At 54.4% G+C, this 20,650-nt stretch overlaps 1 protein-coding gene across 2 annotated transcripts; it reads left to right on the forward strand.

Moving 5' to 3' along the window:
- The first annotated feature begins 200 nt into the window (after nucleotides 1-200).
- LOC109779513 (uncharacterized) lies at nucleotides 201-8,510 on the forward strand. 2 transcript variants are annotated; one of them, XM_073504378.1, is made up of 8 exons: nucleotides 201-481; nucleotides 5,347-5,560; nucleotides 5,637-5,796; nucleotides 6,002-6,123; nucleotides 6,205-6,272; nucleotides 6,346-6,802; nucleotides 7,325-7,601; nucleotides 7,684-8,510. In XM_073504378.1, the coding sequence occupies exons 6-8, from the start codon at nucleotides 6,674-6,676 to the stop codon at nucleotides 8,241-8,243; spliced, it is 966 nt and encodes a 321-aa protein (XP_073360479.1). In that variant the 5' UTR covers nucleotides 201-481; nucleotides 5,347-5,560; nucleotides 5,637-5,796; nucleotides 6,002-6,123; nucleotides 6,205-6,272; nucleotides 6,346-6,673; the 3' UTR covers nucleotides 8,244-8,510. The 2 variants fall into 2 exon arrangements, with proteins under 2 accessions (XP_073360479.1, XP_073360480.1); XM_073504379.1 differs by having other exon boundaries at nucleotides 6,022-6,123.
- Nucleotides 8,511-20,650: the final 12,140 nt, after the last annotated feature.

Raw genomic sequence — 20,650 nt, forward strand, 5'->3', positions numbered from 1 at the left:
CCCACCACCGGCCTCTCCCCTACCTCTGTACTGTACAGAGGGGAGGCAGGAAGGCCGTGGCGGCCATCCGCCGGCTGTGGCCACTTGCGTGGCGGCCATCCGCCGGCTGTGGCCACTTGCGTGGCGGCCATCCGACCCCTCCCGGCATTCTAATCGACCTACAAGACCCCGCGAACCCGCTTGACGAACCCTAGCTTTTTCCCCACTCGATCGCTTCTCCCCCTCACTCCCCTCTCTCTCCCGAACGCAGTTGCCACCATGCGCCGCTCGATCCCGCGGCCACCGGCAACCCCGTGCCCAGGAGACTTGTCTGGGAGGTGTGCCGACCACCGCTTCTTCTTCCTCGACCATTGGTTGAAGCCGGGGCGATCTACATCGAAGGAATCGGGCCCTTCTTCGTCCTCGGTCGCGGCTTCTTCTCCGGCAAACTCTGGCGCCGCCGATCCTCCCCGAGCCTGCTGCCCTCCCCTACCGCACCACAGTGAGCACGCGCTCCACCTCGTCCTGTTTGCTTCGATCCCCGTGCCCCTTAGCCTCTTCCTGCCGTAGACGTAGCTCGCCGCCGTCAGATGCCTCGCCTCTGCCCGCACTCCCACGCACGTCCTGGTCACCCAAGGATGCATCCTCGCGCGCGTGCGCCCGCCCCGGTCCACTCCCTTGCCATGCCCCTGCAAGCTTGGCCATACCCCGTGAGCCCATGCGAGCTACTGCTGCATCTGCTGCCTACCGCGGCCGCACCAGCCACGCCTCGCGTCGTCCGTGCCTCCGGCCGCGCCGGCCTGCAGCCGCCCATGGCTGCCGTGATCCGCTGCTGCTTCGTTGGGGCCGCTGCACTTGCCCTACTACTGCTCGTCGCCGTTTCGGCCACTCCCGCCGGCTGGCTGTGCCCACCAGGGCCGCCGCTGCCCGGGGCCACATCCCCCGCTCCCCGCCCGCGACCTGCCTAGCGCTGTTGCTACATCTGCTTGCTACTGCTCGCTGTTACGCTGCTGTGATGCCGCTGCCCTTGTTAGCCAATGCTGCTGTTGGCTGCTCATGCACTGGCCTCGGTTGTGGCTGTAGCCACCGTAGCCATGGCCGAGTGCCCATGTGCGGTGCATTGGTGCCAAGCCGTCAGGCTGGCTATGCCTCTGGCCGGCCCTGCAATTAGATTAGGGACTAATCAACACTTGGTTGCTACACTATTACAATGCCCCCCCCACTGCTAAATAACTACATAAATGAATCTGTTACAGATATTAGTCAATGACATATGGGCCACATTGTAAAGTAACCAACAGTTGACCAGTCAACTATTGACTAGGTCAACTGGGCCCCTGGACCCCACTTGTCATCCACTAGGCTAGCTTCTAGTGGGTACAATAGTATTCTGCCTATTTAATAGCTAAAACGAAATAGATAGAAGAATCTAAGAATATTGTTTAAACTTTGCAAATTCATAGAAAATAATTCGTAACTCCGATGAAAAAGTTTTATTCATGAAAGTTGCTCAGAACGACAAGACGGATCTGAATACGCAGCCCGTTCGTCTGCCACACATCCCTAGCATAGTGAACATGCAACCTCCCCCTCCAGTTCGTCTGTCCGAAAAATGCAAACTTCGGGAAAACTTTCCCGGATGTTATCCCCCTTCGCCGGTATCGCGTAGTACTGCGTTAGAACCCCCTAGCACCGCTTATTGTCATGTCATGCATCTGTGTGCTTTGTATTTACTATTTCTTCCCCCTCTTCTCTCCGGTAGACCCCGAGACCGCTGCCGCTGTGATCGACTACGTCGACGACGACCCCTTCTTCCCTTTCAGCGGAGCTTCCAGACAAGCCCCCCTTTCATCATCCTGATATCGCCCATTCCATTCTCTCATGCTTGCATTAGATTTTGCTACTGTTATTGTTTGCTCCTATTCTAATGCATAGCCTGCTTTTGTAACCTGCTCATTGTACCTTACCTGCTTATCCTAAACTGCTTAGTATAGGTTGGTTAGTGATCCATCAGTGACCCCCACTTGTGCTTGTTGCCCCTGCTTCATCATCGACGCCTCGATCAACGTGACCGACGACCAGAGCCCGACACCTCACATCACATCACGCCCCTTTTTGTTGCTCGACTCTGCAGGGTTACCATCGAGTGTCGAGGGTGGAACCTCATACGCACTCCTGATGACAACTCTGTAGTGTAGCTATTTGGTCGTGGTCAACGAGGGTGGTTCCTCCTTCACCACTCCCGATACGACTCTGTCGTGCAACCCCTCAAGTGTGAACCTCGAGGGTGGTTCCTCTTTACGTTCACCTTGATGATTACATCGAGTGGAATTTTCCGAGGGTGATTCCTCGGGTTTTCCCCTTGATGTTTGGACACACGGTTACCTTGACTTTACTTGAGACCATTGTTGAAGTCGGGTCGGCCCTGAGGGGTACCCGCGAGTTGATGTGAAAGACGGGCGGGCCTGTTGATCACCCGCGAGTTTTCTACGTGGCATAGCCGGGCATTATGGGCCCTTGCCATAGGTCCACGAGATGGGGCGACGGGGTCACATTATCGTGAGTCTCTGCTCATCTCCGCGATCCCCCAATGCACTAACAGGTTTGGGTATTTGTTCTGAGTTGGCCTCTGGCCTTTACGCACTAACCACCACGCGAGAATAGATATGGGCCTCGATGTCGCAGTATCAGCCGAAGCTTTGTCAGACGTCCAGTTCAGCATTGCGGCACGGTCGGATCGTGCTGGCCATCCGACGCAGTGCTGGTATCCACCCTGCTCGCAACGACCCGGAGTGCAACGGGCGATGGCCCAAGACCCTGGAGTGCTTAGGATATAGACCGGCGGAGACCTCTCTGCTGAGCCTAGGGTTGCGACGTGTTGATGTTCCAAGGCCGGGCATTGACCCCAGAAAGGTGTGTCCGGCCAGAGTAATCAAGCTGTTGGGTAACGTGGTGCACCCCTGCAGGGAAGATATATATTCGAATACCGTGTCCACAGTAATGGACGTTCAGACTTGTATCATGATCTATTACAACTAGAATTGGTTACTTGAGACATGTGATGGATATGTGGCTCCGGGATTGCTTTCTCATAGGGAGTCAAGGAAGGATCTTTGGGCGTTAATGTTACAACATGCTTGTTAACTAAACTGCTATTCTTTACTCTCCTACATGCTGCAAGATGCTTGGAGCTGCTTGAAGATGCTAGTCTTTGATAGGCTAGGCCTTCTGTCGTGGAAGTGTCATGGCAGATGTCCTCATGGAAGGACTTAGTTGCGGAGCCATTGCGACGAGTTTATACTGGTTTGGCCCCTTGCAGTGAAGGTAAAGGCCTAGTCCAGTTTGAGGTGGTATTGCTAGGGTTTCGATGACCAGGGAGCGAGTACGCTTTGCCTGGCTCTCGATCTGACGTTTCTTACCCTAAGCCGCTGTCGAGTCGTCCCCTTATATACACGGGTTGATGCCCTGCGGCCTACAGAGTCCCGGCCGGCTCATACAACGTGTCCGGCTCGGTGACTAGTCTTACATGCCTTACAATACAAGTTTACATATATATGGCGGTTTATACTTGTGGGCCTTAAGCCGCCTTCGGGTTTGGGCCCTCTAACAAGCCTGTCTATGAACCGTCATTTTAATATACTTTTGGGCTTCATTGAGATGAACCGCCATAGGGATGACCCGGCCCCTCCTGGGCGGGTCATATCTAATAGTCATATCCCCAACATTAGGCCCCAGGTTGTTTTGAACTTGTTCATGTCAATCTTCAACATTTCGAAAAATCCTTCTTCGTCTTACTGTGAAATATTGTAACCCGCCATGACGTCATCTCCAGAAATTGCGGTAACCCGCCATGACGTCACCTGCAATTAATGCTTCACAGAACCCAAATCTTAATAAATCTCTTTCTTTACTGTCCCTCTGAAAATCGAGGCGCCCGCGCCGTCGCTTATCCATTTTTCTGCCTCCTCGATTCTCGCGCCCGTCGTTTGTCCTTCCAATCCTATAAATAAGACCACTGGTTGTCCTCTCATTCTTCCCCTTTTCCTTCTTGCCTCATTCTTCCTCCTAACGATGCACCAGCCCGCACGAGCTCCGCCATCGTCAACCTTCGTCTCCGACCTCAACTCGGGCTGCTGCATCACCCTGAACGGACCAGAGCACCGCGGCGCCTCTCCGTTGTTTCATCAGCATTAGTAAGTCCTCATTCCCTCGCCATAGATCTGTCATTTAGGGTTTCAGTGTTCATCGGTGTTCGGCACCGCACTTCTTTTTTCTTGATCAGATCCATGGCTTAGATCCAGAAAACCATATAAATCTCGCGCAGTAGTAGTTTTAGCACCTGTTTTTGATACTAGAACATATCCTTATCGCAACAGATTTCTTCTGGGGTGCCTCCGCTTTTCTGCTGCCGCCTCCATAGGTTTAGAATTTATTTCCTCTTTCTGAACAGTTGCAGATCCGAATTTATAGTCTCAATCTATAAAACCTGTTTGTCCCAACACTTAGTCAAATGTTGAACATCTATGATGGTCATGGCGGCTTACCTTACCGGCTTATACTTACTCATATATCATTAGTCCTCACGTAAGCTGCCATGCTGAGTATATGCTATAATTGTTTAACTTGTGTTTTCACCAACTGACTTAAGCCGGCAAGATTTTCCTTTCTATTAGCCCCTCTTTTTACCATGCCGCCAAAAACGGTGTAGACATGTAACTAGGTCCCCTCCATCGTCACAGAGGGCACATTTAAGGACTTTTTCAAAGTCGGGTATCTACCTGCCAAGAGTGTGATGCATTACCGTGCTCCTGACCCGGGCAAAGAAAAACCTCAGCCGAAGGATGGCGAAGTCATCGTTTTTACTGATCACATGAACCGGGGCTTCTCGCCGCCCGGCTCTAAATTCTTCCGGGACATTCTGCACTTCTTCCAGCTCCATCCTCAAGACATTGGACCAAATTCCGTGTCAAACATTTGCAACTTTCAAGTCTTTTGTGAAGTATACCTTCAAGAGGAGCCCAGTGTTGATCTCTTTAGAGAGTATTTTTACTTGAACCGCCAGACTGAGTTCACAAACAGCCCTAGCTTGGAGCTCGTTGGAATATCAATTCAACGCAGAAGAGATGCCATCTTCCCTTATGCATGCCTGCCGAGTCACACAAAAGATTGGAACCAGACATGGTTTTATTGCAAAGATACTTCTCCGGCTAACGAGAATCCACTGCCGGGTTACCGTGTCGAGCGATTAGACACAAAACACAATCTTCCTGAAAAACTTACCGCTACTGAATGGAAGAAAATTGCTCCTACCATTGTGAAGGTTAAGGCTCTGCTAGGAAATGGGCTAACTGGCATTGATTTATTCAGGTGTTGGGTTTCTTGGCGGATCATACCCTGAAGCCGCCGCACCAGCTTAAGGTGCACTTACACTGGTGGTGTAAAGGATTCACTGCATCACAGCTCCGCACCATTAACTGATGAAGCAGTAAATGAAATGGTTAAGACTCTTCTGAATGAAGATCCGGAAGATTGTGTTAAAGTGGGTCTGGCCCATTTCTGCAAGCTTAACCCGTCACCAGATGTGAGTCTCTGAACTTACTTATCTTTACCTCATCATTCAAATACCTTATTAACTCAACCTTTAATAACCTTCGCAGGCTAAGTCTGACTTTTGGAAAACGGAGTATGATCATGAGGCTGCTAAGAAGGCTAGGGCCGCCAAAAAAGCTGCCAAGAAAACCACCAAGAAGACCACCAAGAAGAAAGAAACCAAGTGCTTCTGACCTGCTCAAACTAGATGATACCTCTGAGTCGGAGGTAGCCCTTGACTCTCTTGGCTCTTTTTTCAATTATCTTATTGACACTGACTATTATCAAGCTGACACGGGAGCCAGCCAAGCAGAAGAAGAAGAAGAAGAAGAAGAGGTAACTATTATTTCCTCCGGCTCAGAACCTTTGCCAAGACAGAAACTTCGACAAGTAACCTGGAAAGTAAGGTTTTCACACCCCTTGGCTTATTTAGATCCTCACTTTATTTTGAAGCAATAGCAACATGAGAGCCGACGTCAGACCTGGACCAGTGGAGGTGACGAATTGTCTTCCGGCTTACCAAACACCCCCGCTCCTCGAAAACGTTGAAACGAGGTTCTTTTTAACTTTAAACTCCTCACCTGCTCACGTGTCTTATTTGTTTATCACTTAACCCTGTTAATGACTATTGACTAGGAACTTGCCCGTTCTTCCTCTGACGGCTCATCGCAAACTAAGTTGCCGGCTTTTAAGACTGCCCCTGGGTAACAGCAATTAATTTTACTCTGTAACTCCTTATACTCTTAAATTTATACTGACTTGTCATAACCTATGTAGTGGTCAAGCAAAACCTAACAAGAAGGCGAAGGTGACCAAGCCAACTGCGGCACCTGAAGCTGCTGAGCCGGAACAGCAAATCTCTGCACCTGAAGCTTCTGACAAACAGGCAGAGGAAACTGTCACTGACGCTCCACCTGAGATTCCGGATCTCTGTGTTGATGACACTACTGTTAATCCTTCAAATCATGCGCCATCAAGCTCACTTAAACCATCGGAGACTCATAATGATTTTGTGTTGATTACTGGCACCGGCTTTGTAGAGCCAGGAAATCCAATAGCCTTAGCTAAACATATTGCCAAGCAAGAGGTTATTGAAAGGCGAAAGATGAAGTTTGACATCTCCCATTATGCGCAACTAAGCAGCAGTGAGATCCTCCCTGGTTACCTCAGCCAAGTACACTCCAGCCATGATCTTGAAGTTGATATGGTGAAACAAATGCACCAAAAGTATGAGGTATGACTTCCAGATTTAAATAATTTATGTATATCCTGCCAGCCCCCAAGTCTACTGGTTATGATAAGCTTGAATAGACTGTAGACTTAGAAGAATCCATGAACTTCTGCCCTAGAATCCCTCCAAGTCCAGTTTAAACCTAAACTGGATGCTTTTAAGTAGTTTTAGCTTTTGCATCCGTAGCCCCCAAGGGCCGATTTAATCAGCATGAATGAGCCGGTCCAATTTATCATTTGTAAGAAAAGAGAGCTTAGTCTGCATAGCCCCCATGAGTCAGTTGGGACTGTTTACCGTACATTCGTCTCATTATGAAAAAGATACAAGCGATATGCATTAGCCCCCAAGTGCTAAGTAGTCTTGCTTCCAAAGTGCTTGGGACTTTAGTTATAAGAGCCTTTTGCTTTAAAAATTTCTTTGACAGACATTAGCCCCCAAGTGTCAAGTGTTGTTGCTGGCAAAAGACTTGGGACTTATATTGTTGGAACCTTGATATAAATGTTGATAACTCTGTACTTCATACAGGCTGGTACTGCTGAACTAGAATCTCAATTGAACGACGCAAAGACGCGGCTGGCGACTCAGGAAACTGAGACCCGGAAAGCTGATTCAAAGTTCCAGTTTAGCTTGGCTGAGTCGGAAAAGCTGAAGACCAGTTTTGAGGCAGAGAAAAAGACTTGGGTTGAAGAAAAGACTGCTTTAATTCAGCGGGCTGAGAAGGCAGAGGCAGCTCTTGAAGAGGTGACCACTGAGCTCACTGGCTTAGAACGCCATGTATCTCAGATGGTTTCTGCTATCTTTGGTGAGCGCCTTCCTAGTCATCAAAAGTGAATTTGTGTTGTGATCATATAACCCGTCATTTAACCAATCTGTGATATATGCAGGTCCCAGAAGCAGAAACCTCAATCAAGACATGCTTGTAAAGCTGAAAGCTGTCTATACACTTGTTGAACAGCTGTACACTGGGACTCAGCGTGCCCTGGCCACAATTTCTCCAACTAATCAAGCTCCTAGGCTTTTGATAGATGTCTTAAAAAAGCTCTCTGTGCTACCTGCCAGGATCGATGAGATGAAGCGATCATCTGCAAGAGCCGGCGCTGTGACAGCCTTGAGCCGGGCTAAAGCATGGGTACCGGAATTAGAGCCGACTGATGTAGCCACAGGATATACAAGCTTAAAAGAGGATGGTACTCCTTTTGACAAAAATGACTTTGCAGCCTGTGTGAAGGAAATTCGTCCAATGGCCACCCAGATTGCAAATGATTCAGACATTTCAAAGTACCATGCGGCTTATGACAAGCAAAATCAGAAGATGCCTACACCGGCTTACAGAGTGATGGATCTGATCCCTCCAATCCGTAATCATACTTTTGCCTCTGAAGTTGAACCGTCCAATCTTATAGATGACGAAGCTGAATTTCAAGCCTTATCTGGCATTGATTAGTCATCACGTGATTTTCAGACGGCGGAGGAGGACGAAGAACCGGAGAAGTATGATCCGGAAGCCTCCAATCAGTGAAACCAAGAAGAATAAACCGTCAGGTGGTTTATATATTAACCCTTCAAAACACTTGATCTTATTTGACTCGTGGAGTCATGTAATAGGTTAGTAAAAAACTTGGGCATGCCGCGCCATCGTGCACGCTTCTGTTTTTGCGCAATACTGCTGGTTGTCAGTTTAAAAAACCATCACCTTATGCTTATGATAATATTGTCCTGTGCAGTTTTAGCTGTAATACTTTATCCTGCACACAAACAAATCATAGGTGCCCTGGCGGTTCACCGCCGGGCGGGTCATGATACCCAATTAAAGCCACTGGGGACGAATAGTCCATAACCAGGGCTTATCCGACAATAATACTTAACAAGATACAATATCATACCTGCGGCAGCGGCTTATACTGCCGGCTTATCCACTTTGTATAAGTAGAGGTGTTAGAGTGATGACTCTAAACATAAGAATATGATATTCTGGCGACTTAGAGTCTGCCATCCTGGTGGGCTATAGAGACTTGGAAGATGCTTCAAATATGAGCCATAAGTAGGGCAACTGGGCCCGACTTGTAAAAAACCAGCAGTCAAAGAAGAAAACTTCAAATATAAAATCAACAGAAATTCGAGGATTTTGTGGGCTGCCAAGCCAAAGTGTATTCTTCAATGAAACTAGCCGGAGCCACTGGATTGTTCGCGCATTCTGTGATCCTGACTCAGAGTGTGCCCAATCGACATTTGAACCCTAGATAAAGTCTGGTCTTGCTCAAATACTTATCAGGAGTACGCGGGGCCAGAGTAACAGCATCACGGGCCGATTTATCCAAGTTTCAAGGAAGGCGGCTTATGAAGCCTGGATCTATCCCGACTATATGTAAACTGTGCTCTCGCATGACAAGCCGTCGTTTGAACCTTAACGAGCTCAGATCTTGGTCGAATACGCCATAAGATTGATCGTTTAAGAATTCGACGGGTCAGTCGGGATTACCCGATGGAGTTGAAGCAGTTGGCTACAGGTAGGATGACCCGGAAAGGTTATGTCCTCTTTGGTCGAATACGCCTATGTTTGGACAAACCTGGTCAAGAGGGTAGTAACGCTATGTCCTCTTTGGTCGAATACGCCTATGTTTGAACAGGAAGCCCCCAAATGACATACTGACAAGTGTGGCGTTGAGCCGGTCAAGAGGGTACCGACAGCTATAATTCGAATACGATCAGGAAGCCCCCAAATGACACACTGACGAATCGCGCTTCATCAGGGACCTATGTTTGAGCTATGCTGCGCATCCAACTCTCTTTGGTCCCTGTAATTTGATCGTCAAAAATAATATGTAATATGATGATAAAGACTCAACTTCGAGGAAGTGAAACGACAGAGGCCCTGAATTATCAGGGATGCTTGCTTTATTATACTGTCTATAATATATACATCATGTAACCATGTACATCATGAGAGCTGGTGGCTCAAGTATAGTAGGGCCGAAGATGAGCAATATTCCACAGCCGATGGGTCTCCTCCTCCGACTTACGTGAATCCTTGTGTTCTCGAACATCGATAAGATAATATGACCCGTTATGGAGATTCATGCTGACCATGAAAGGTCCTTCCCAGGGCGGCAAGAGCTTATGCATGTCTGTTTGATCCTGGATGAGCCGGAGCACTAAGTCGCCTTCTTGAAAGGTTCTGGTTTTGACACGGCGGTTGTGGTAACAACGTAGGTCTTGCTGATAAATCGCCGAACGGGCTGCCGCGAGATCACGCTCCTCATCCAACAGGTCAAGTGCATCTTGACGTGCCTTTTCATTGTCTGCTTCCACGTAAGCCGCCACCCGAGGTGAATTGTGACGGATGTCACTAGGAAGAACTGCCTCCGCTCCATAAACCATAAAAAAGGGGTGTAACCCGTAGATCTGTTGGGGGTTGTGTTGATGCTCCATAACACCGAAGGCAACTCCTCCACCCAATAACCCGGCATCCTTTGCAAAGGGACCATAAGCCGGGGCTTGATGCCTCGCAAAATCTCTTGATTTGCTCGTTCTGCCTGACCATTGGACTGAGGGTGAGCCACAGACGAAACGTCAAGCCGGATATACTCTCGTTGACAGAATTCTCTCATAGCACCTTTAGAAAGATTAGTGCCATTATCTGTGATAAAGCTGTGTGGAAAGCCAAAATGGAAGATCACCTTCTTCATGAATTGAACCGCCATTGTTGCTGTCGGCGTTCTGGGAACGGCGGTCCCTAGACTTGCCTGCCTGCGGCCCATGGCGTGGCTGTGCTAGCAGGCATGTACGGCCCATCTTCATCAACAAGGCATTCAAGACCCTCGCAAGGGGCCAAGCCTTGTGAGGCGGGCGACACAAGACCTCCTCAGGAGCGGCCTCACCAAGTTGCCTCGCGAGGAGCGGAGAGATCAAGGCAGGGCAAACCTCGCGAAGTTCTCGTGACGTGAGCCATGATGATCAAGATCAGGCGGGCGCCAGTGCGTGCAGCGTCCTTGTTTCCTCTTTGGTGCTAAGGGGGCAAGCGCAGGCGCAAAGTACCGAGGCGTCAAGCAAAGGTTTCCATATCGGTGCAACGAGACCAAGACCAGCAGGACGGCAAGACGGAGGTCACCATGGAGCCCAAGACGGCGTCACCACCAGAGCCTTTTGCAGGCGAAGACTACTTTTTTCAGGATAAGCTGTACTAGTTGTCCCCTTTCAAATTGGCCGTTGTTGGCTTCCTTCCCGCTCAATATTTGGGGAGAGGACCAGGGCCTCTATAAATAGGACTAACCACCACAGTAGGAGGCATGGGATCTAGAGCCAACCCTTAGCCACACACCGAGCACAAGAACACCTCAACCTCAGGAGGCTGTTCTTCCCCTTGTACTGTTCATCATCAGCCCAAGAGGCAATCCACCACCACACTGGAGTAGGGTATTACACCACAACGGTGGCCCGAACCAGTATAAATCTTGTGTCCCTTGTGTTGCGAGTTCGTTGAGTTCGTTCTTGAGATCTTAGCCAGTTAGGACGTGGATCGGTAGGGAGGATATCTTCGCGCGCACCCAAGTGTTCGAACCTAGAGGGTTTTGCCAGAACCCATGATCCGACATTTGGCGCGCCAGGTAGGGGTGCGCCGGAGCTTCCTTTCCATCGCTCCGCGTCCAGTTGCTCTCGTCTCCATGGCGGACGCTCGCCGTGCTTGTGCTGAGCGCCGGGCTGCCCTCGCCACCCGCGTCGCTCAGACGGCTCCCGTCGGCGGGCCACCTCGTCGTTCACCGTCGCCTGCCGCCAACGCCGCCACCGGCCCGGCGGGGAACGAGCAGCAAGCGTCCTCGTTGCACCCCTCGGTGCGGCGGGACGGCCGCACCGCCACTCCATCGCTGACCCCAGCCGGTTCCTTGTCCCATGCACGTCGTGTTCCCATGGACACGCGGGCCGCGCTCCTCATGGCGCCTGAGCTCCTGCGCTACCATCCAGTCGATGACCTCTATGAGGACTGGCTCGACCGCATCGTCGAGCTTGTTCGTGCCGCAGGGGGCTCCCATGCGCCGTCCCTCTCTCCGCCTCGCCCTCCGCTAGCTACGGGCGACGTAGCTCATGGAGCACCTCAACCACCTCTTTCCCAAGACGGCGCCCTAGCGCCAAGGCGCGCGGCTCCACGGCGCGAACCACCGCGTCCAGCACCTGCGCGTGAGAAATAAGCTATCAAGAAGTCCCTCGACCGCAAGAGAACGCTCTGCCGCTCCTCGCACCGCCGCGCCAGGATTGTGTGCTACGGCAAGGCCCCGCGCCGCTTGCCGTAGCGGCACGTGGGCGCCAAGACCAAGCTCCACCTCCTAGGCAGGCCCCGGTGACCACGGCCGGCTGTCGCGCCTTCACCCCCAAGCTGCGTAGCGTCGCCTGGCCGGGCAAGTTCAAGCCAGATCTGCCTCCTCGCTACGACGGCACCCCCGACCCCGCAGAGTTCTTGCAGCTCTATGAGCTGAGCATCGAGGCGGCCAACGGCGACGAGAAAGTCATGGCGAACTGGTTCCCCATGGCTCTCAAAGATGGTGCTCGCTCCTGGCTCCTGAATCTGCCCCCAGGCTCGATCTCCTCCTGGGATGAGATGCGCAACCGTTTCATTGCCAACTTCCAGGGCACTCGCGACCGCCCCCGGCCGCGGGTGACCTGCGCCGCGTCAAGCAACAACCAGGAAAGACCCTCTAGAAGTACATCCAGCGCTTCAACAACGCTCGCCTCAAGATCCCCAAGGTGACAGACGAGGCCATCATCTCCGCGTTCTCTCATGGCGTCCGCGACGTCAAGATGAAGGAGGAGCTCGCTATCCACGAGGAGTTGTGCACGTCTCTGGAGTTGTTCAACCTGGTGACCAAGTGCGCAAGAGCTGAGGAGGGGCGCCTCTCCCTCCTCGAGCTCCCAGCTGCGGACCCAGAGGAGCAGAAACCCAAGGCCAAGGACGTGAAGCGCAAGGGAGCAGCCGTGCTCGTGGCAGAACCGGACACCAAGCGCGGCAGAGACCAGCCCGAGTCATCCAAGAGCAGTCGACTGTTTTGCGCCTTCCATAACCTGCATACCCACAACACCAGCGACTGTCAAGAGCTCAGAGCCATTCGAGAAGAACGCTTCGGTCGACGCCCCGAGTGCAGCGACCGGGGCTACGGTCGAGGAGGAGGACGCGGTGGCGGACACTGGGACGACCGTGGCCCGCGCCAGGAGTGGCGCGACCGGCCTCGTGAGGACCGCTGGCAGGATCAGCCTCGCGAGGGCGCCTGGAGGTACCAGCCTCATGAGGATCATCCTCAGGGCAACGCCGGTCTTCCCCCACTACCGCCACCGCCAAGAAGGAACGACGACCACCACCAAGACGAGGGGGTTGGGGGCTTCCAAGAGCCACGTGCTATCGCCTGCATCTTGGGCGGAGCTCAGGCCCCAGCCTCGCAGCGTATCTTCAAACAGTTTGCTCGTGAAGTGAATGCAGTCCTCCCCAAGCTCGAGGCCACACGCCCGCTCAGGTGGTCCAAGTGCGCCATCACCTTCAGTTCGGCAGATCAGCTCAAGTGCGCAGCTACCGCTGGCGCCCTCCCAATGCTTTGTTCACCAGTCATCAGCAACGTACAAGTTACCAAGACCCTCATCGACGGCGGCGCAGGGCTCAACGTTCTGTCCGTCGACATGTTCGACAACCTTCAAGTGCCATATGACCAGCTTCAGCCTACCAAGCCTTTCTCAGGAGTGACCGACGGTTCCACCACACCGATAGGGCAGGTCCGCCTCCCTGTCACCTTCGGAGAACGCAACAACTACCGCACCGAGCTCATTGACTTCGGCGTCGCCTACATCCACCTGCCATATAACGCGATCCTCGGGTACCCAGCCCTGGTCGAGTTCATGGCGGTGACCCATCACAGCTATAATGTCCTCAAGATGCCGGGAAGCGGCGGAATCATCATAGTCCCGTGCGAAGAAAGAGATGCGGACCTCCTGAGGCCACCCCCAAGAAGAAGAAGTAGCTGCACCGTGCAGGACCTCAGGAGGATGGTGTCGCAATTGGAACCTCGTCAGGATCAGCGCCTGCGCCAGGGGCGCCTCCCTCGATCGCATAGGAAAGCGCGTCTGGCGCCCTTCTCGGGCAGGGCTCGGGGGCTCTCTTCTGGAGGGCCTCAGACCTTGCCAACATCACGAGGGAGGCGCTTGGGCACCACTTGGAGGCGTGCTTCACGACACGTTCCCCTCAGGAGGACACAGGGCAAGGAGCGCCCACCGCTCAGGAGTTCATCACCAAGACCACTCAGGAACTGCAAGACGCGAGGACCATGCGCGGCGACCACCGCTCACCAGGCGCAGCTCCCCATCCAGGCAAGGATGCTGGGCTGCGCATCTGCATCGACGTCCCAGGGCTCAACAGGGCCGCCTCTTGGCAGCTTTTCTGGCCTTTGCGCGTGGGCCGCTGCGAGGGTCCACCACACAGCTACGTTTGCATGCCTTTTGGCCTGCCGAGCATGTCGTCCGCCTATCAGCGCAACCTGCGACGCGTCCTGGCTGCTCAGGAGGCCAGGCATCATGCCGTCCTGACGGAGATGGAGACAATCCTCAGGGAACCACTTGGACCCCCAGAGCCTCCCGAGGCTCTGGACCCCGGTGGCTCATGAGAAGTGACCCCTTCGCCGCGTACCTTCAGCTGCCTCAACTATCCTTCGTCAACAGAACCAGGTGACATTTTCCAAGTTCATTTAGCTGGGAGCGCCCCTCGGGCTGCATCATTCCCAGGCCGTGTGGGTCCGTCCCTGTGGCATGTATCCCTTTTATGTCTTTAGCTTACCTTGTTGGGGGCGCCCCTCGGGCTGCATCATCCCCAAGCCGCTCGGGCCTGACCCAGTGGCATGTATCTCGCTTGCATTTACTTAAGCCAGTATGCTTTCCATGCTTAATCTACCTATGACTATTACCTGCTCGATCGCCACCCACCATGGGAGCCGCGCGCCGGCCGTCTTTCTTCAGGACCCTTCGCGTGAGTAAGTTGAGCACGGCGTCTGTGCTCGGGCCCGTCCCTGCAGCATCGATAAATCCAACGGCTGAGCTCTGTCTGGCGGGCCGGCCCCGTTCACGTCACCTCCTGGGGCCGTTGGTGCTTGGCTTTCTCACGCGATAACCTCAGGAGATTCTTTCGGCACAGGTTGTCTGACCACCTCGCAGGACAAACACAACGAACAAGAACCAAGACCAGGCGCAACCCACCTTGAGGTAGGGCCTCGTGAGTCCCGCGCTGGCTCACGAGTGCCCAGATACACCTCGCCTAGCCCTGCCGTGCAAGCCACGTGTCAGGGCGGGGTTGTACACGCCCCGGGGGCACTCCGCAGTAGGGAGTCCCCCTCCCACGCCCCAGTGGAAGCACCATGCTCCGTGCTGGCCGTCGACACTGTCGAGGAGCGGCTATGCCCGTGCACAAGTGGAAGCACTACGCTTCGCGCTGGTGATAAACAACTGAGGGCGGCCTCACGGCCGTACCAACCTCAGGGAGCCCAAAGCTCAGTGTCCGGCCTCACCGCAACGCCTCCCCTCGGGAGAGCCGCGCGAGGGGGCTAGGCACGGGGGCTGCGCTCGGGTCACGCCCAAGCGTACGCCACCCAACCAGGTCCCTCGGACCTGGTCGTCGCACGCCCCTCCCGAGCCGAGCCTCGGCGAGGACAAAGGTATGGAGATTGTTTGCATGTCATGGGGGACTCCTGAGCATCGCGACTCAGGAGCCTAACTGGTCACGTAGCCCCTCACTCCTTGGTCTGTCCTGGTCTCCGGTCGGCCCAACGGCGGTTGAGGTATGCGCGGGGCCGGGCTCTGCCGACATAGAACATTAACCTATCCTCGTGTATTCTTCCGATAAGCCATTTGCGCGTCAAGGGGGACTCCTGAGCATCACGACTCAGGAGTCTAACTGGTCACGTAGCCCCTCACTCATTGGTCCATCCTGGTCTCCGGTCGGCCCAATGGCGGTTGAGGTATGCGCGGGGCCGGGCTCTGCCGACGCAGAACACAAAGCAAATAGGAAGGAAATCGCAATATCTCAAAGGAAATATTACAAGCCATATTGTTCTCCCAAATACCAAGCACGAGTTTAAACGCCTCCACGAGGCATGATACATGTTGCAGGGATAAAACAGGGAAGCAGCCGCAAGTAGGTCACCCCTGGACACCGCCATCACCCGCAGAAGGTGCTCCACCCTTGGCAGCGTCGCCTTCACCTGCACCGCCAGATGGAGCCGCAGGATCGGTGGCATCACCGGTCGAAGGCGCGATGACGAAGCCGCGGAATTTCTTCAACAGGGCCTCCACTTGACCTTTCACGGCTGTGGCGGCAGCCGCGCAGTGTTCATCAGCTACAGGCTCCAGCAGCTCGTCAAGATGAGCACTAGGGTCACGAAGGTACAGATGGCTGAAGACGCGCGTCAGTGCAGCTGAAGAAAGGACAGGAGCCTCTGCCTCAGCCATGGGACCGATGCCCTCCACAACTTCCTCAAGCACCTTCACCAAGTGGGGGAGCAGCTGAGCAGGGCCATCCTCGTCGGTGGTCAGCGGCTTCTCCAAGCCCTTCTCGTACAATGACTTCAGCGCCATGCTGGACCTCTCCTCAAGAAGCGAGAAGGCCACGCGGTCTTCAGCCAGGACCTTCGCCTTGGCGTCAAGATCAGCCTCCTTCGCCTTCGCCTTCCGCTCCAACTCCTCCAGCCGGCTGCGCTCCGCGGCCTGCGCCTTCGCCAGCTCTCCCAGCTCGGCGTCGTGGCCCTTGAGGGCGTCCTCAAGGGCCCTCATCTCCTCCTCCTTTGCCTGGCGGCCACGTGCTTCTTCTTCGCGCTAGTCGCGCAGGCCCTTCAGCTCGTCCTCCAGCTCTCGGCAACGGTTGTGGGCGGCCTCGGTGGCCTTCAGCACCGCCTTGCGATCGGCCGCAGCTTTGGCGACGGTCTGCTTCTCCTTCTCGGAGGCCGCAGCGGCCTGGCTCAGCGACGCTCGAACCGCCGAGTCAGAGTGAAGCCAGCCAGAGGCCAGCTCCAGGTGCCCGGCTACCAGGCGCGGATCCGCACCCAGGAGATCTTCCCACAGCTGGGCCATCCCTGAAAGAACGCGCTCCAAGGTGGTAGAGGAAGTAGTAGAACCTGGGGCCAGAGGCGCGGTAGGAGGAGGGGGCGGCGTTGTCACCAGAGCCTGGGAGATCAAGGGCTCCTGAGCCTTTGTGATCTCATCAGCCGAGCCAGGCACCAACACTTCCGGAGCCAATGGGGCCGCGGGGGCTGACTCCTCCCGACGATGCTCCTCTTAGCCTTGCGAGGGCGACCGGGCTGGAGAGAGGCGAGTGATGTCACCTCCTTTCTCCACAGAGGGGGGTGCAGCCGTTGTATCCTCCTTCCTTTTCTTCGCCGAAGGCATCGGCCTGATCAACCAAGGGTGAACGTCAGAAAATAGCAAGTACAAGCAGGAACAAGACAAAGCTCGAAGCACTTACTGATCCACCGTGACATAGTCCACCCTCCGCTTGGGGAGCCTAAAACCCGAAAGCGCCGGAGCCTGAGGAATGGGCACATAGGCTCCGGGAGCAGAAGACGGCGCAGCAGAAGGGCCGGAAGCAGCTCCTGGCGGCGTCAAGGCAGAGGCAGCACCTCGAGGAATCAGCGATGACCTGCCCCTCGTCGAGATAACAGGCAGCTCTCCCTCCTCCTGGCGGGTGTTGACCTCGGCGTCGTCAGGAAGGGCGCGGAGGATGTCAGCCTTGCTCAAGGGGGAGGTTTCTCACATCTCCTCGGGAGTCTCCTCCGAGTCCTCCTCCCCTTCTTCCTCCCCGTGGGACTCATCAGAAGACAGCTCCACCGGCCTCGGTGCTGCAGAGGCCCCGGTAGGCGCTCGTGGCACCAGCCCGCAACCGTCGAAGGTCGGCCTGGAAGCCACGATCTCCTCCTAGTCCTTGCGGTGGAACAAAGGAACGAAGGCGCTCGGCGGGTACTCCTGGTTGTCCCCAACCAAGAGGCGCAGAACAGCAGCTAGCTCATCGTCAGGCAGGGCCTCCGTGCTCAGGCGAATCTTGTCCTCTTCATCTCCAAGCCTCCACAAAGGGCGCGCACGCGCCTGAAGTGGAGAAACACACAGCGTCAAGAATTCCCTCGGGAGCATGGCCCCTGTCACTTTGGCCGCCTTCGCGTTGCCCGGCTTCAAGTCGGTCTTCATCTGCTCCAACACCGACGACGCCCGCTCATCTGTAAGCTCTGCACGAGACCACCCCTTGTCGGACTGGGGCATCTTCGTCGGCAGCGCCAAGCGCGGGTGGACGCACTTCGCGCCCATCATGACCTATTTGGCCCTGAGGTTGTCGAACTTCTTCCCGGTGTTTGAGATCGAGTTGGCTTTGCCGGACGCGATGAAATTGGCGCACCCGGAGATGTGGCCCTCGCTGACGCAGAGGAAGAAGAAGTGGCGCAGCAGAGCCACGGACGGCATCACGCCCAGATACGCCTCGCAATAGTAGGCGAAGATGGACAGGACAAGGATGGAGTTGGGATGGAGATGCAGCGCCTGCAGCCCGTAGTGGCTGAGGACCTCATAGAAGAAATTGGAGAAGGGAGGAACCAACCCGGCAGCGATGCTCCTCGTGAAGAAGTGGAAGAACGTGCTCCCCTCGGGCTCCGGCTCGACGGAGGCAACCCGGAGATCCGTCTTCCCCCATTCATTGCTCTCCCCCGCCGTCAGCAAGCACGTGGCAGCGAGGCTCTTCTCCGAGACGTTGGGTGCGTCGAGAGCAGGCTCGTACCAAGCCGGCTATGCGGAGAGCTTGACCTTGCGTGGCGCCATTAGTCGCTGGTGCGAGAGGAGATGGGAGCAGAGCTGAGGATTTCAGAAGCAGGGCGCAAGAAAGGGGATCTGAGCAAGGCGAAGAGAAGCAATGAAGGCAAGCACTGTCTGCGCCAGCCTTTTGTCAAGTCGGGCAGTTGCCGAGGCAGCATGGGAAGCGGAGACGCCCACGTCCAATCAACTGCCACGCGACGACCAAGGCCACAGGCTTTTGGGGCCCGCGGCGCTCCGCGCTTGACCTTTGGCTTCGCCTCGAAGCCAAGCCCGAGCGCGCCTTGGGCCCGGGGGCTACTGTCGGCGTTCTGGGAACGGGGGTCCCCAGACTTGCCTGCCTGCGGCCCACGGCGTGGCTGTGCTAGCAGGCCTGTACGGCCCATCTTCATCAACAAGGCATTCAAGACCCTCGCGAGGGGCCAAGCCTCATGACGCGAGCGACACAAGACCTCCTCAGGAGAGGCCTCACCAGGTTGCCTCGCGAGGATCGGAGAGATCAAGGCAGGGCAAACCTCGCGAAGTTCTCGTGATGTGAGCCATGATGATCAAGATCAGGCGGGCGCTAGGCGGGCGCCAGCGCGTGCAGCGTCCTTGTTTCCTCTTTGGTGCTAAGGGGGCAAGCGTAGGCGCAGGGTACCGAGGCGTCAAGCAAAGGTTTCCATATCGGTGCAACGAGACCAAGACCAGCAGGACGGCAAGACGGAGGTCACCATGGAGCCCAAGACGGCGTCACCACCAGAGCCTTTTGTAGGCGAAGGCTACTTTTGTCAGGATAAGCTGTACTAGCTGTCCCCTTTCAAATTGGCCGTTGTTGGCTTCCTTCCCGCTCAATATTTGGGGAGAGGACCAGGGCCTCTATGAATAGGACTATCCACCACAGTTGTAGGCATGGGATCTAGAGCCAACCCTTAGCCACACACCAAGCACAAGAACACCTCAACCTCAGGAGGCTGTTCTTCCCCTTGTACTGTTCATCATCAGCCCAAGAGGCAATCCACCACCACACTGGAGTAGGGTATTACACCACAACGGTGGCCCGAACTAGTATAAATCTAGTGTCCCTTGTGTTGCGAGTTCGTTGAGTTCGTTCTTGAGATCTTAGCCAGTTAGGACGTGGATCGGTAGGGAGGAAATCTTTGCGCGCACCCCAATGTTCGAACCTAGAGGGTTTTGCCGGAACCCGTGATCCGACAGCTGCATCACACTTACTAACTGGCTCTGCTTCAACCCACTTTGTGAACTTGTCAACTGCCACCAAAAGGTGGGTCTTCTTGTCCTTGGACCTCTTGAAAGGCCCAACCATATCAAGCCCCCAAGTTGCAAACGGCCAAGTAATTGGAATCATCCTCAATTCTTGAGCCGGCACATGAGCTCGTCATGAAAATTTCTGACAGCCGTCACATGTGTTTACCAAATCCTCAGCATTAGCGTAAGCCGTCAACCAATAGAACCCATGACGAAAAGCCTTGGCTACAAGAGATTTAGAGCCAGCATGATGACCACAATCTCCTTCATGAATCTCCCGTAGTATTTCACGGCCTTCTTCAGGAGAGATGCAACGCTGAAACGCCCCTGTGACACTGCAATGGTGCAACTCCCCATTGACAATTGTCATTGACTTAGACCGCCGGGTTATCTGTCTGGCCAAGATTTCATCCTCCGGCAACTCACCCTGGGTCATGTAAGCCCAATACGGAAATGTCCAATCGGGAATAGCGTGAAGAGCCGCCACCAATTGTGCTTCCGAATCCGGGACAGCAAGATCCTCCTCTGTAGGCAATTTGACAGAAGGGTTAAGCAAAACATCCAGGAATGTGTTAGGTGGCACCGGCTTACGCTGAGACCCTAGCCGGCTTAAGTTGTCAGCCGCCTCATTCTTCCTTCGGTCAATATGCTCAACTTGGTAATCCTTGAAGTGACCTGCAATGGCATCAACCTCCCATCGATAAGCCACCATAAGCGGATCCTTAGAGTCCCAAGTACAAGAAACTTGTTGAGCCACCAAATCTGAATCGCCAAAGCACCTCACCCGTCTTAAATTCA

Source organism: Aegilops tauschii, chromosome 7 (genome assembly GCF_002575655.3).
Source record: "Aegilops tauschii subsp. strangulata cultivar AL8/78 chromosome 7, Aet v6.0, whole genome shotgun sequence".
NCBI lineage: Eukaryota > Viridiplantae > Streptophyta > Magnoliopsida > Poales > Poaceae > Aegilops > Aegilops tauschii.